The sequence below is a fragment of the Suillus paluster genome, assembly GCF_016628075.1.
Source record: "Suillus paluster strain FC165 chromosome Unknown EDB91scaffold_104, whole genome shotgun sequence".
NCBI lineage: Eukaryota > Fungi > Basidiomycota > Agaricomycetes > Boletales > Suillaceae > Suillus > Suillus paluster.
The window spans coordinates 25,116-40,102 of record NW_024537664.1 but is presented as its reverse complement, the minus strand read 5'-3'; the positions used below and the strand labels follow the sequence as shown (position 1 = coordinate 40,102).

The 14,987-nt window shown below is 45.3% G+C and overlaps 5 protein-coding genes across 5 annotated transcripts; 4 read left to right on the top strand and 1 right to left on the bottom strand.

The window, feature by feature from the left end:
• Positions 1-347: 347 nt before the first annotated feature.
• Positions 348-4,914, top strand: EDB91DRAFT_1061574 (uncharacterized protein; the record flags this gene model as incomplete). Its single annotated transcript, XM_041314458.1, has 9 exons — positions 348-805; position 1,643; positions 1,749-1,817; positions 1,866-2,356; positions 2,416-2,810; positions 2,857-3,048; positions 3,101-3,783; positions 4,420-4,588; positions 4,646-4,914. Coding segments are annotated over 9 exons (2,727 nt in total), but the record flags the coding sequence as incomplete, so codon positions are not given.
• Positions 4,915-5,046: 132 nt separating this feature from the next.
• Positions 5,047-5,902, top strand: EDB91DRAFT_1254282 (uncharacterized protein; the record flags this gene model as incomplete). The annotated part of the gene is made up of 3 exons (XM_041323792.1): positions 5,047-5,232; positions 5,294-5,602; positions 5,654-5,902. 3 exons carry the CDS (start codon positions 5,047-5,049, stop codon positions 5,900-5,902), a joined length of 744 nt encoding a protein of 247 aa, XP_041171373.1.
• Positions 5,903-6,028: 126 nt separating this feature from the next.
• On the top strand, positions 6,029-6,945 carry EDB91DRAFT_1254281 (uncharacterized protein; the record flags this gene model as incomplete). The annotated part of the gene is made up of 2 exons (XM_041323791.1): positions 6,029-6,218; positions 6,266-6,945. The coding sequence occupies 2 exons, from the start codon at positions 6,029-6,031 to the stop codon at positions 6,943-6,945; spliced, it is 870 nt and encodes a 289-aa protein (XP_041171372.1).
• Positions 6,946-6,953: 8 nt separating this feature from the next.
• On the top strand, positions 6,954-7,283 carry EDB91DRAFT_1035049 (uncharacterized protein; the record flags this gene model as incomplete). Its single annotated transcript, XM_041312786.1, has 1 exon — positions 6,954-7,283. A coding segment is annotated over one exon (330 nt), but the record flags the coding sequence as incomplete, so codon positions are not given.
• A 561-nt stretch (positions 7,284-7,844) lies between these two features.
• Positions 7,845-8,677, bottom strand: EDB91DRAFT_1339624 (uncharacterized protein; the record flags this gene model as incomplete). The annotated part of the gene is made up of 5 exons (XM_041325682.1): positions 7,845-7,898; positions 7,929-7,948; positions 8,002-8,158; positions 8,230-8,322; positions 8,653-8,677. 5 exons carry the CDS (start codon positions 8,675-8,677, stop codon positions 7,876-7,878), a joined length of 318 nt encoding a protein of 105 aa, XP_041171370.1. The 3' UTR covers positions 7,845-7,875.
• Between the last annotated feature and the right edge of the window lie 6,310 nt (positions 8,678-14,987).

Genomic DNA, 14,987 nt, shown 5'->3' with positions numbered 1-14,987 from the left:
AAAGGATGATTTGTCAAAGCTCAATGTTCCAACCAAACCCAATTGGTTCATTCATCCCCCAGAAAATCACCTACCAAGCAAGGATCCACCAGAGGACTTCATGCAGAGGGTGACTATGAACACTATGACCTCGCTCAATGCAACTTGGAGCCGTGTCGGCTTCCCAAGTCCATGGCAAGCTCACCATTTGCTTGCCTTGTCACATTCACTGACACCGAAGTATCAAGAGTCAAAATGACTATCTGCGTGAGTGGCAGTCCAAGACCGACAACTACTTGGACTTGCTCCTTCAGTGAGAGGGTCCACCTTCAAACAGAACCTGGTCATTCTGTCCAAAGGATGGGGTCTACAGATGTCACGGCTGTGTGGCCGAGCCGCTCTTCTGTACTCATTGCTGTCAGACAATGCACAGCCATATGCCATTCCATCGGATCAGTCAATGGACCAGGGGATTCTTTGAGGATACTTCCTTGACCAAGATTGGCCTGGAAATACACCTCGGTCATGCTGGCCAGCCCTGCTACAGTCTCACAGACAAGTGGTGTGACACAGATGATGAAGGAGACCATTTGACTGATGGCCCTTGGATACCCTTGGTCAACGATCCTCAGACAACCACGGTGGTGGACACATCAGGGCTCCACTCCCTGATGATCAGATTCTGTTGGTGCACCGATGCACTAAGCCCTGACATGCAACTATTTGAAATGGGCCTCTTCCCAGCTTTTTTCACTTTGCCGAAGACGGCATTCACATTTGCAGTGTTGGATGACTTCCTGTTGGACAACCTGGAATGTGGGACTTTGTCATGAATGTTACCAACTACATCTAAATTTCGATTATCAAAACCTAAGACACCTATCCGATAAGATTAGATTAGATAAGATCCCTGATAAGATAAGATGGATAACCGATTAACGATCACTATCTTTACATCACATCTATACTACATCGACGTCATCCATCTATATCCGTAACCCTAGACATCCGAAGTCATCACATCCTTAGAAGTCCTACGATTAGGCAACCGGCTACATCATAAGCATCTACATGCCTCTATGATCGAACCATAACCGAGAGTCCTTTACAAGTCATCTCTCGAAGAGTCATCATCCTTTCACATCGCAGACCTTCACTTCCCACACATGACATGTTAAGAGTTACCTCTGTCATTCACCGAACCCCTTACATAAGAACCTGTTGCACAGTCACAGCTGAATCCCTGAACCCTATCACAGAAGCGCCACTCATAGAGAAGCATGCTCATTACCGAAGACCCTGGAGAAACCCCTAGATCCGATTGCACCCGATACATCTCCAGATCCTATCTCTAATCGAGATCCTTAATCACCGCTCAAGACTTCTTGTCACAGAACTCTCTCACCCTTCTTAATCTCCGTCCACCCTGAATAGAAGCAGTACCCTGAGAACCCTGCTTAATCACCGATACCCCTATAAACCCTTTTCTCTTTATTGTAGTTGATTGGTTGAAAAGACGCCCTATACCCTAGGTGCAATGTTATGATCTTATATAGATATATCACTACCTTTCATACTCAGATATCTCCGCATAGAGAGTAGTATATAGTTTAGGTCGTAGTCAGTAGTACTCCTTAGACTTAACCTCTTCGTTCCTACCCAGTGTAGACTCAGACGTTCACTCTCAATAACATCTATTCTCTTATCCTTTGACGAGTCCTAGTGGTTGTGTGATACCTTTGCCAATCGGTGAACGTTGATCATAACAGACTTCTGCCATGAACTACTACAGTAAATTGAGGAGAGTTACTTCCAGTGTGTTTCCTCATCTGGTTCCAGTGAGTGACTTTGATGTTCTCCACTGCATCGCTCACAATGGCCAGCAGGACCAATACAGGGAATTGATGAGGGTGGGTAGGCAGTGGAAGCAATTGAAACAGCTCAAGTGGCATGGGTTCAGCCATGAGATGAGAAAGCCAAAGGCAGGGGAGCTCGCACTCTTCTGTCCTGCATGTCCACAGCCCAGGGTGAATGTCAATTTGTCAGACAGGAACGGGTCCGACCCTGCATGGTTGTATTCAAGATCTTTGGTCATGGATGGCAATTTCAAGGCCAAACATTTGTATCCGGCCAATCCAACTGATGAGGTGGCATTGACCGATGGCTTGGGCTTCATGGTCAGTGATGCCCAATACAAAATGCATCTCGCCGAGGTGCAGGACATGGTCCAGAGATCAGATTGCAACGACCACCGAGCGGTCAACCAGGCAAATGCATCGCGCCACAAGCTTGAGGCAACAGGGATAGGCGGGTGTGCTTGCGCCAGACATGGGTGTTTTGCTCCCCATTCAATGGTGGACTTTCAGAAGGGGGAAAGGTTTGCCATCCGATATACTGGGTCGGCCGAGTTGAGCTGATGCGTCAGTCGGTCAAAAGACAGATGAACATGGATTATGCGCTGTGCCAAGCTCTGGGGTACAACACCGATGGGATTGACCGTGCATTGACATTCTACAATATTAACTGTCAATACCACAAGCATCTCAACTGGCGGATTGAGGAGTTGCCCTATCTTGACCTTCCATGGGGCATAGAGATTGTTCCAGGCATCGAGCTCTGGCATGTCCATGGCCATCAAGACAAATGCTATGTATGGTACACATCCAACTTCATCACTGGTGCAGCCAGGATTGACAGTGAAATCATGGAGACCCTTTGGGCGCCTTTGAACATAATATCGCCGTCGGCGAGAGGGATGTCCACCCCTCACCGAAAGGAGTGTTTGGACTTTCAAATGAACGACTGTAATTTTATGAAGATGATACGCATGAGTGAGCAATATTATTTGACCGAGTGCTTAAATCTCAATGCATCTAGGCAAATTCCTTTGCCAAAAATTCAAGGAAGCTGTACAGGGAGTCCAAGACAGCCGATATGCATTTGACCGGTTGACCGAGACTGCCAACGACGACACCCTTGCCAAATGGGAAGCAGAGGCTGCTGCTGCTCAGGATGACCGACTTCATAATCCCGGTGCCATGGATATATATGAAGTTCAATTGACCAAAGGTATGGGTGAACAGAACAACCATGTGCAATACACTGATATGCTTTGGCAAAGCACTGACAAGAAAACAGCAAGAGTTGCACCTGTTGAACCGCCAGGTGCAATGGCCTGCCAGCAAGATCCATCGCGGTGCAGCAACATGGCTGGCCTCTGGGATCATGCTCGAGGAGGCACAAGTAGCCCTCCTGATTGACATGAAGAAACTGGGAAAGCAGCCAACCAACACCCAGAAGCTGGCCATTGCTCGGCATCACCACAAATGGCAAGACCAACTTGATGAATTTGTCAGGGTGGCAGGTACATTCCTCAGCGATCAATTTGACAGCTATGACCAGTTGGATGGTATGACTGTGATGTTGGATACTGCAGCATTGGACTCTGTGGGTTCATCGTCTAACGATCCAGATCAGTCAGATGAAGAAGAATTTGATATCCTGGTCGAGTTCAATCCCAAGACTGTGGTGATTCCATTGCCATCCAACATCGGCATCACAAGGTGTGCCGAGTGGGGCATTGCTGACCTGGTGTTGCAAGAAATATCCTTAAGACAAGGCCAAGCAAATGATGCATTGCATGCCATCAGGGTCAACTTGGCCGACAAGGCCGTGCTCTTTCACACCACGGTTCGGTTGGCAAAGTCACAAGCTTGGTCGACCAGGGCATGGGCTCATGTACACTCAGTCAACAAGGTTCTTCACTTGAATACTCAGATCTACTCAAAATGCCACAAGCAGCTTGTCCATCTCAGCGCCGATGATTTATTGACCAAATATTGTTACGGGAAAGCCCGGCTTTCCCAACAGTGCACTTGATAGGGTCGATCCCATGTCCGCTTCATGGAGCATCAGGACGATGGAAGACTGAATGGAGGCTGTCCATCCAGAATGACTGACTAAAGGTTCAAAGAAGAAGCCAGAGTCATATATCACAAGTGAAGATCAAGTTAGAGAATACATGGTCTAACTACTGTGGTATATATAGGTATCGTCCTATGAGTTCAGGGTAGGCTTGGGTAGCCAGAAAGCGTCCCAACTAGGTAAGCGTCTATGTGAGTCATAAGGACTCAGAGATAAGAGTACTGGTTCAACGGTAAGGGTCCAGGGTATGGTACCGGCACAGCGGTAGGTGTCCAAGTCAGATAACGCTATCTGTCATGATAAGCGATAGGATAAACGATAGTTAGTACCAGTGTATCGGTAGAGGCGATAAGGGAGAAGCGTGTGGCTTCTATTGATCCCGGTCTAGGTCGGTTCTAGAGCTGTCTTGCTCCAACAGCTGTCATGCTGTGTTCTGTAGTTTAGTCACATGCCGGTGACATCATCTGTCACATGTTGTGACGCGGTTGTGACAGCGATGTTTGGTGGAGACGATAGGGGTCTGAGGGTCCCTGTAACAAATATCGGCCGTTGGAGAAGGCCGACTTAAAGGCTACTATGGTGGTGGCAGACCTGAATGCGCGTGGTCAAAGAAATAGCACGCTGGCATTGTTTTGGTCCATTGATGTCCAAGGGGATTCCACAAGCAATGACTGGATGAATGAATGTGTGCACTTCGCCGACCTACCTATTCCTGTCCGGTGCTAATTTCTTCATCCAACAGTTTACCATGTCCATTGGCTTCGGACGCTGGCACTGTGTGACCGTTGGGCAGAGGAACTGCTGCTGGTCAGTTGGGAAATGATTTGGATGGTTGAGTTCTTTATTCACAAATCCCAACAATGGGTTGGTTGTTTGCAGGAGGCCAATGCAAATGACATGGTCAGGCACCGCTGCTATGCAGTGCACCAGGCTTGGATGTATCTCCGACTTTCACAGCATGCACAAGACAGTTTCGAAAGAACAAAAGGGGTGGGAGTGGTGGTGGAGTGACAGAGGTCCACGCACATGCATTTGGACAATGGCAAGCCTCACAGTGGATTAGTCACAAGTACAATGCCGATCTGTATAAAACTTGTCATTCCGCTTCGGTCAAAACTTCAACTAGTCCCAGCTCTGCCCATCATGTCCAACTCCACAACACTTTTTACATATGAACTCAATGACTTTACTGCGTGGGATTCTGCCAATGTCTTGGAGTATGCTACATCTCGATTTGCCGTGATCTGGCTTGTATGTGACCAGAGCCATGTGCCTCAGACGCCGGCTTACAAAGCCAGCTTTGTCCAGCACCTTCAATGGGAGGCAGATGTGAGTGCCTCTTCGGTTGGTCAACCAGTCAGCATGCTATTGTAGCTGATGCCTCCATCAGCGTTTTGCTTTTCCTTATATCAACTTATGTCTGGTGATGAACATTCATCCGACCATGCCCGACCTCCTCCACCTCGTCATTGCCTGCTTCACCTGCTTCCAAACCGGCACCATCAATGCTGAGGAACTGCATGACAAATTCTTCGAGTGCTGCTCTCCCAATGACCAAGAACTATGGTCCAATCATCGAGTCATTCACAATTATTCCCATCATTGGTGGAAGGATCACTTTGACAGGTTGGGGTTCGAGCTCCCGATGTTGACCATTCAGGAGGTCATGGAGATGACCCGAGAGCACTTTGAACAACTGGTCGGTCATTTCCTCCGCTCATCCTGGACTTCCACTGATGTGAATGTTTAGCCAATCGGAGCCATGCTCATGCCAGGTCCCGCTGTGACCGGTCAGGTGGACAGTGATGCCCTCTTCAATCAAATTGTGGTGGTGAGGGCCCATCTCCGACACCTCAGCGAAGCGATGGCCTCCTTGCTGGAGCAGAAGACCCAGATTGCTGCAGTGGCTGCCTCCACCATATCCCAACTTGAGGTGCCGATTGATGAGGTGGAGCAGGCACTCATTAATTCCCATAGGCGATTTCATGCAGAGCAGTGACTGTATGTGCGGACTTATCACTGATATCGCTTAAAATACCGGCGATGTACATAGTATTATTAAATGTGTTTTGGTGCCTTTGTATATAAGCAATCAATGAATGATTCCTGTTCCTCTGCCCGAATCATGACCCCAATTCCTACCGACTGGGCATTGCACACCACATGCATTGCTGCTGACTTTGTTCACCGGCTCTTCACTTGCCATGTTGGCGATCGGCAACCATCGGTGTTGCCTCCATTGGCACTGGATGTGCCGACCATGCTCGCTTGTCAGCAGTTAGCCCAAGTGCTCACTGATGCGTATGCAAACCCGAGTCGGTCATTTCTGTCATTCGGTTGGAGGTTTATTAACACATCGCAGTTCAGCTTGATCTTGACATGATTCGGTACAATGAAGCCCTCGACAAACGGTCCACAGGGAGGAACACAAAACATGAAGATGCTCTACTCCAAAAATTTCCTTGTAGTTCCCAACAATTGTTGGAGAAGCCCTCGGTGTTCATGGATTCCGGGGGACGTATCATCTTATGGTACCTTCCGGACGCCATTAGCCCATGGATTCAAGTAAGGCTATGTATTGTCACCTGTGGGTCAACCATTTACACCAACCCCACAGGCCGAGATGGAAGCAGCCACGGTCGGGATGGGCTACCTCCTGAAAACAAGCATCACCAGTGGACAAGAGTCCAACTGGAGAACATTCTCTGGTCATTTTCACATGAGCAATTGCCACCTGCTAACCCCAGGATGCATCAACATAGCCCCTTGCTGGTTCCAGCAAGGCTGAGAGGTATGACATGCTTCTTCATGCGCAATGCCGACACTCACTCAGAAGTGTCAGCCTTATGGTTTCCCCCACACCAGTGGTTTCACCCTGGAGGTGTCGGCTACGCTGAAGGGGGAAGGTGGTCCAAAGGTCATAATATCAATGCAGTGATCAGCACTCCTGGCCTGGGCAGCTCTTCGGGTGATGCACCCAGAGTTGTATTGGGCTTTGGTCACCACACAGATGAAACTCGCTTGATGGGCTATGGAAAATGACCTATGGCATGTATGCTCATCTGCAACTTTGGGCCTCAGTGTTCAACTGCACAGCTGTCATGTGTAACAGGCAATGCCCTCTTCACCGAGATCCGAGATCTACTCCAGAAGGGTTTGATGTCATGACCAGTGTCGGCCATTATTGCGATGGCCTCATGACGCTGTCCAATCTCAGCATTCAGTTGCGATATAACTCCGGTGCCATGGTTGGCTGCTCCAGACACATTGTCAGGCATGGCGTCACATTCAGGGGCGATTGGTTTGTGAGGGCATGGTTCATGCGCGATAGCCTTCACAATTTTGTGGGGACACCTCGGTCAGAGTATGTGAAATACAAGGATGTAGATTGGGATGTCTCGGTTTCAGCTTAGACGACCGTGTCATGGTATATCAGATTACATTACGGTTGTATTCAGCCTTTTGGATCGATTAGTGATAAGGTTGTCAATTAATTTGAATCGATGATGTTGATTGAATCCCTGAAGTCTTCTTGCCGTGTCACCAATCGACCGGATGTGAAGATGGAGGCCATGGGCCAAGCCGAGATGATCGGCATTGTTTACCATGTGCTGACCGATGTGCATGGGAAACACGTTCCGCATCGGCCCACCTGATAGAATCGAACGCTGCTGGTTCATCAGGAAAATGTGGTAAGGCTATATAGCCACCCATAGCGCTATAGACTGCTATACAGACTCCATAGCCCTATAGCTCGTATAGCCAAGTGCCCAATTGTGCAGGCTTACTACACCAGTGTATAGTGCTATATAGCTCTATTAAAGTTGCTATAGCTGGGTGGAACATACCACAACTATTGTAGCTATTATAGCTCAAAACACAAAGCAAAAATTTCTCTTAATAGCTGTTTGTTGCCATGATAGTGTTCTCAAAATTAAAAAAAAGCGAAAATTCCAAATTATATTTCAACTACTACAATACATGTAAACTAATAACTACAAAACAGGCAAAAATGCGAAAATTACAGGAGGAAGAGGCAAGAGAACTAGAAGGAAGAATCAGAGAGGAAAGATGAATACAAAAAAAAGAAAGACTTACCAAATAGTGAAAATTGCGAAAATTCTTGAGGGAAGAGGAGGGAAGGGAGCTAGAAGGAGAGGATCAGACAGGAGGAAGTGAGAGTCAGAGAAAAGACTTGCCAAATGGTCAAAAATGCGAAAATAGTTGGGGGGAGGAGGAGCAGGAGGGAAGAGAGCTAGAAGGAGAGGGTTAGAAAAAAGATTAGTCAAATAGTCAAAAATGCGAAAATTATGGAGGGAGACTTACCAGAGTTCAAAGCACCAGCACCAGTACCAGCACCAACAACATCAACACCAAGAGAAGGATAGAGAAGCAAGAAGAAGAGAAGAGAGGCAAAAACTCGAAAATTGTAAGAAAAATATGGAAGATAATCTAATGAGGGGGCAGTGGGGGGGGGAAGGAAAGAATGGGAAAAGACTTGTTGGTTGACCGCATTTTTGCTTACATAAGCAGTGCCAAACAAAGCCACAACACAAGACTTGGTGAATTTTCGAGTTTTTGGTTAATAGGACTAGGATTATGACAGTAAGAAAAAGACAATGAAATTGACTGTTAGCATTAGGATTTTGAATACACATAAGGTGAATTTTCGCATTTTTGCTTACATAAATAAGGTGTACCTTAACACTTTTGAACCCTTCAATTCCAAGTATTTTCCTTATAACTCACTAAGATCTTGACCTATTGAAGTCATTAGACTATGGATAGACTTCCCTTGACAAGGACTACAACTTTGATTTAATCGAAAAAAGTTCCCATGGTCAAGTTGCTTTCTTGAACCCTTCAATTTCGAGTATTTTCCTTATAACTCACTAGGATCTTAACCTATTGAAATCATAAGACTATGGATAGACTTCCCTAGACAAGGACTACAACTTTGGTTTTCATCGAAAAAAGTTCCCATGGTCTACTGGGGTCTATAGTTGTTGAAATGTTTTACTTCTAAATACACTTACCAAACTTTATGGTAATATATAGACTTTCATGATGTCTATACTGGTCTATAGTGCTGTGATAGCTTGCCATAGACTGTATAGAGCTGTGGTGTGCTATCGGGGCTATATAGAGGATGGTCCTCTATATAGAGATATAGTTTTTCCTGATGTTCGTGGGCCCACCCGACATCATCCATCTCATCAGCCCACTGATATGCACAGGAAATGCATTCTGCATGGGCCGGTCGATATGGACGGGCAACACATTCTATGGGCCCACACAATGACTTCACAGCAAGCATTGGCCGACCAATATGCACAGGCAGGGCGTTCTACATTGGCCCAGTGGATAACATCGGAAATTCATCCCCATCGGCCCACACAATAGCTTCACACCCATCATTGGCCGACCGATATACACAGGCAATGCATTCCGTATTGGCCTTCTGGATGGGATCAACCTTTTCTCCCCCATCGGCCCACCTGACACCACACATGTCATTTGCCAGCCGATATGCACATAGAACACATAGTATGGGCCCATCTGATAGAATCAAATGTTCTTTCCCATGGGCCCACACGATGGGTTCACATTTGCTGTTGGCCAACTGATACACATGGGCAAAGTATTCAACATCAGCCCACCTGATTCAATACAGACCGTTGGCCAGCCGATACCTAAAAACAACACATTATAGGGGCCCACCTGATAGCATCAGGTATCCCTTCCCATGGGCCCACACAGTGGCTTCACACCTAGCATTGGCAGACTGGTGTGCACAGGCAACATATTTGACATAGGCTGACCAATAAGTACAGGAAATGTATTCCATGTGGGCTGACTGATACACACAGGCAACATATTTTACATGGGCCGACCAATAAGCACCGGAAACGTATTCCATACCAGCCGACCGATGCGCACAGGCAACATATTCCATGTCAGCCAACCAATATGCACAGGCAACATATTTTACATGGGCCAACCAATAAGCACAGGAAACGTATTCCATACCAGCCGACTGATGCGCACAGGCAACCTATTCCATGTTGGCCAACCAATATGCACAGACAACCTTTTCCACATGGGCCGACCAATACACAGGAAATGTATTCCATACCGGCTGACCGATGCACACAGGCAACCTATTCCATGTCGGCCAACCGATACACACATGCAACCTATTCTACATGGGCCCTGCCTGATCTAATACAGACCGTCAGCTGGTCGATGGCCACAGCCAACAAGCTCCATGGGCCCGCCTGATAGCATTGGGAATTTCTCCCCATGGGTCCACATGATGGCTTCACACCCATCATTGGCCTACCGATATACACAGAGGATGCATACAATCGGCTGACCGATACACACAGGCACTATGTTCTACATGGGCCCAGCTGACAGCATCAGAGACTCCACCACCACCATTTGCCCACCAATATACCAAACTCATGGGGCCATATGATGTTCATGGCCACTGGCCAACATGTTAATATCAACCATCATTACTTATGGGCCCAGCTGTTGAAATAGGGTCTCAGTAAGCCTACTGGCCGAACGTTATGCACAGGCAAAACCATTCAATCGGCTGACGTCCGCTGGCCGGTATGGAACAGCATATTTTCAACCTTGGCTGCCTGTATAATACAGACTATGTGACTGAATGGGCTCGGAGTCTTGCAATACTTTCATCCATTTGTCGTGTTTATTGCATATTAGACATCACCTCTTCCCCACATCCTTCCGATGCATATATGGAATGGGACCTGTCAGCCATTGTTGTTTACGAAATTTACTCAATGGAACTGTTGTAAGTAGCAGGCTGTGTCTTCCTAACTTATCTTATTCCCAAGACCACAGGGGTGGGCTGCTTAGCCTCACCCAACACCACCCAGCGGGACATCATATGCAGTTCAAACCGTCTGGGAAACGCACCCACACGCAGCTGCTTCAACTCCGTTACTTGCAGCGCCACTGATTGCCTTTACACCTAGTCTCAGGTCTCAGATTTGGTTCTTGTGTTGCATGTCCCGAGACGGATGGAACCATTCAGTTCTGTCCACCATCACTTCCTGACTCTGGCACTCTATTACTAAGCACCAGTCCCTGTAGGTATAATGCATTAAGTCTGCTTACTACAAGACATGAGTATTGCATTAACTATGCTCATTAGCATGTTCAGTGATGCATCAGATCATGCTAAAGTAGTACACCTAGGCCATAGACCACATGTTCGCATTTTCAACCACCTACTGTGGGAACTTCTCCACAACACCCAAAACATAGCCCATTTTAGGTATTCTCTCAAATATCAACCTTTCCCACACCCTCCCCATCAATCCCTGGCTCACCACTACACCACAATTAGATATAGCCTCTAGTTAAGTAGTAGTATAGGTTATATACACATCATAGAACATAATAAACTGCTTTTTCCCTTTGTTTTTGTACCAATACCTGCTACAGAGCCTCTGTGAGTGTGACCTAATAAAAAACATATCAAAAACTGTTTCGCATTTTTGCCCCTCTGGTATTGTGGTACTCTAGAGTGTTTATAATATGTTTATAAATGTATATGTACCTATCAGAGCCCTCACTTCACCCCCTAGAGCGTCCTATACCATGTTCTGTGCTGTACTAGCATGAAATAGAAAATAGCTACGGAAATTTTGAGCTTTGGGTATATAGACTTGGAAATATGATCCCCAACATCCCTTCAATAGTATACACAACATATCAGGAGCATAGGTCAACAAGATCAGTCCTTGTGGTGCTATATACTTACCCTTTCCTGGTGGTTCACCTCCTGGGAAAACTTTTCCTGCAGCTCCAGCCCTTCAGGATGGTAGGGGGCCTGTTCCTATTGATATATACATATTGTAAATCACATAGCTGCATGAGAATAGCAACAGAATCTGTCTGTAGAATAGAACATCTCCTCCTGGCTGCACTACTGCACTATTTTCGCATTTTTGAGGTTTTTCACCACATTATTATTGCACAAACTATCCAAGCTGTTTATATCTACTTCTAGTACATATATCAAGTCTTTTCATGGCAAGGATCAGACAGGAATATGTCAGAGTATTGATATCAGGGGTATGTCAGGGAGATTTACTGATAAGTAATCTAGGGTCTCATGAGGACACTTCTGTGTAATTAGCCGCTTGCTACATGATTGTCCTATACCCATGATACCACCTGTGAATTTGTAGAAAGATCCATTCATAAATAAGTGAGTGAAAAGCAAAGTAAATGTAAGTTGGAGATTTACTCTGGTTGGAGATTTATTACTAGTACATGAATATACTAATATCTATGTTGAAGATTTTGTTAAAAATGAGCTAAATAGAATGTAGACCACCCAAATATCCTGTACTACACTTGTACTACACTATATTCTAAGAGTGAAAGTAATGTGGAAGTGTTTTGGTGTCAAAGTGTTGTTGCAGCATTACAGTCTTACTACTAACTTAATGTGTACACTGCAACACACTATTTTCGATATTTGGACTTTTTAGTTTCCCACACTCTTTTTCTTATCTACTGGACTCCCCTGCTCTCATGTTTTGATGGATCCTTCCAATACTTAAGGACTGTGTTTCCCAGTATGTATGGCATGTATTGTGATAGTCCGATCATAACATATCATCCAATACATGTCTGAGACTCCTAATCAGTGAGAATAGGAGATATATTCTTGATATCAATACTCTGACATATTCCTGTCTGATCCTTGCCATGAAAAGACTTGATATATGTACTAGAAGTTAGATATAAACAGTTTGTGCAATAATAATGTGGTGAAAAACCTCAAAAATGCGAAAATATGCAGTAGTGCAGCCAGGAGGAGATGTTCTATTCTACAGACAGATTCTGTTGCTATTTTCATGCAGCTATGTGATTTACAATATGTATATATCAATAGGAACAGGCCCCCTACCATCCTGAAGGGCTGGAGCTGCAGGAAAAGTTTTCCCAGGGGGTGAACCACCAGGAAAGGGTAAGTATATAGCACCACAAGGACTGATCTTGTTGACCTATGCTCCTGATATGTTGTGTATACTATTGAAGGGATGTTGGGGATCATATTTCCAAGTCTATATACCCAAAGCTCAAAATTTCCGTAGCTATTTTCTATTTCATGCTAGTACAGCACAGAACATGGTATAGGACGCTCTAGGGGGTGAAGTGAGGGCTCTGATAGGTACATATACATTTATAAACATATTCTAAACACTCTAGAGTACCACAATACCAGAGGGGCAAAATATGAAACAGTTTTTGATATGTTTTTTATTAGGTCACACTCACAGAGGCTCTGTAGCAGGTATTGGTACAAAAACAAAGGGAAAAAGCAGTTTATTATGTTCTATGATGTGTATATAACCTATACTACTACTTAACTAGAGGCTATATCTAATTGTGGTGTAGTGGTGAGCCAGGGATTGATGGGGAGGGTGTGGGAAAGGTTGATATTTGAGAGAATACCTAAAATGGGCTATGTTTTGGGTGTTGTGGAGAAGTTCCCACAGTAGGTGGTTGAAAATGCGAACATGTGACCCTGTGAGTGGCTGTGCTAAGGTAATGCATCACATTCCCAAATGGAGCAAAGGGTGATGCATCAACCACTAGCAGTGTTGTTGCATTAGAAGTCTCTGCTACTTACACATCGGGGATTCAAATATTTAAGACTGGTTTGAATGTCGTGTGAAATGTCAAGATAATACTTAATATTTAGGTTGTCGTCTAAGCGGATGTAAAATTTCAAATGTTAAAGAGATCTTGCACGACAAGAGAAATATAAAGTATCAGCGAACATTTTGTTACTGTCTGAACATCAATGATAATAAGAAATATAAATATATCTTTAATGCTGGCATAAACTTCAAAATGAAACTTCACATTTAAGATTCGAAAAAACTTCAACTATTGCATGTGACTGAACGTCTGCTCATGTATGAAGTTTAGACCGTCGCTTAGACGGGCGTTAAAATTCAAAATACCCCCTGACAATAAAACATGAAAATAAATCATCAAGTTTTATCTCCAGATAAAACCGATCGCCCACTCACGGCTGAATCATCGCCCACTTACAACATCATCGCCCACTTAAGTTTGAGATGCGAAATATTACAGGACTAGACAATGTGAAGTGAGATATGAAATATTGTACACAAATCTACCGTACATGAATCTACTGTACACAAACATAGTAGAGTGAAACTGAAGCCTGTTTGACAGTAGTCAGACACCGGTGATTTCTCGAGGTGAATGAATGTACTTACAAAATCATTTCAACTTGTATACAGGCTAGTGCTAATTGTCTGTAAAAGCTGAGCAGGAGATTAGAGACGCACAAGTAACAACCAATTTATTCTTACCACTTGCTTTGGTGGCAAGAAAACTGCAAGATGCCGAGTTGACATTTTTCATCATTTTGTTGGTGCCCGCATTGAATTTGAGTGAGCCTTTCCACTGCGAGCCAGTCATTGGACCGTTAGCATCATTAGTGAATTTATGTCGCTCTCATGAAACGCCCTGTCAAATGTTGTCCAGGCGCGACTGAAACCAAAATTCACAGCGACTGTACCAGAACCCCACGTTTTGTCCTGAGGCAGCCCATGCCTGGGGCCTGGGCCACCAGGAGACGATTTCAACATTCCCATCATCTAGATTATTATTCAAACATAAGCGCCTCTGTCGATGTAAATGAGAGAAACTTACTGGTATGCAAATAATATGTCCCGCACATGAAATCTACCTCCTCTTCTGACAGCTCATCATTGAAATAAGTCTGGCCATTAATGTCCAGCATGAGGCCAAACGGTACTGCTTCCCGTGAAATGCCATCAAGAACGGAGGGGAGAACATCGAACCCAAGACTATGTAAAGCCAGCCGCCATATGAGGCCACCATGAAGAAGTGCCACTCTTGTGCGAGGCCAGTTCATGAACTCGTGACGGTGCTGCTCATACACGATGTAGTCGGCAAAAACAGGCCTAAAACAGGCGAGCCTGCAATCCTCGGGGGGGAAGACATGTCCAAGCGAGTATGTACAGAGTTCC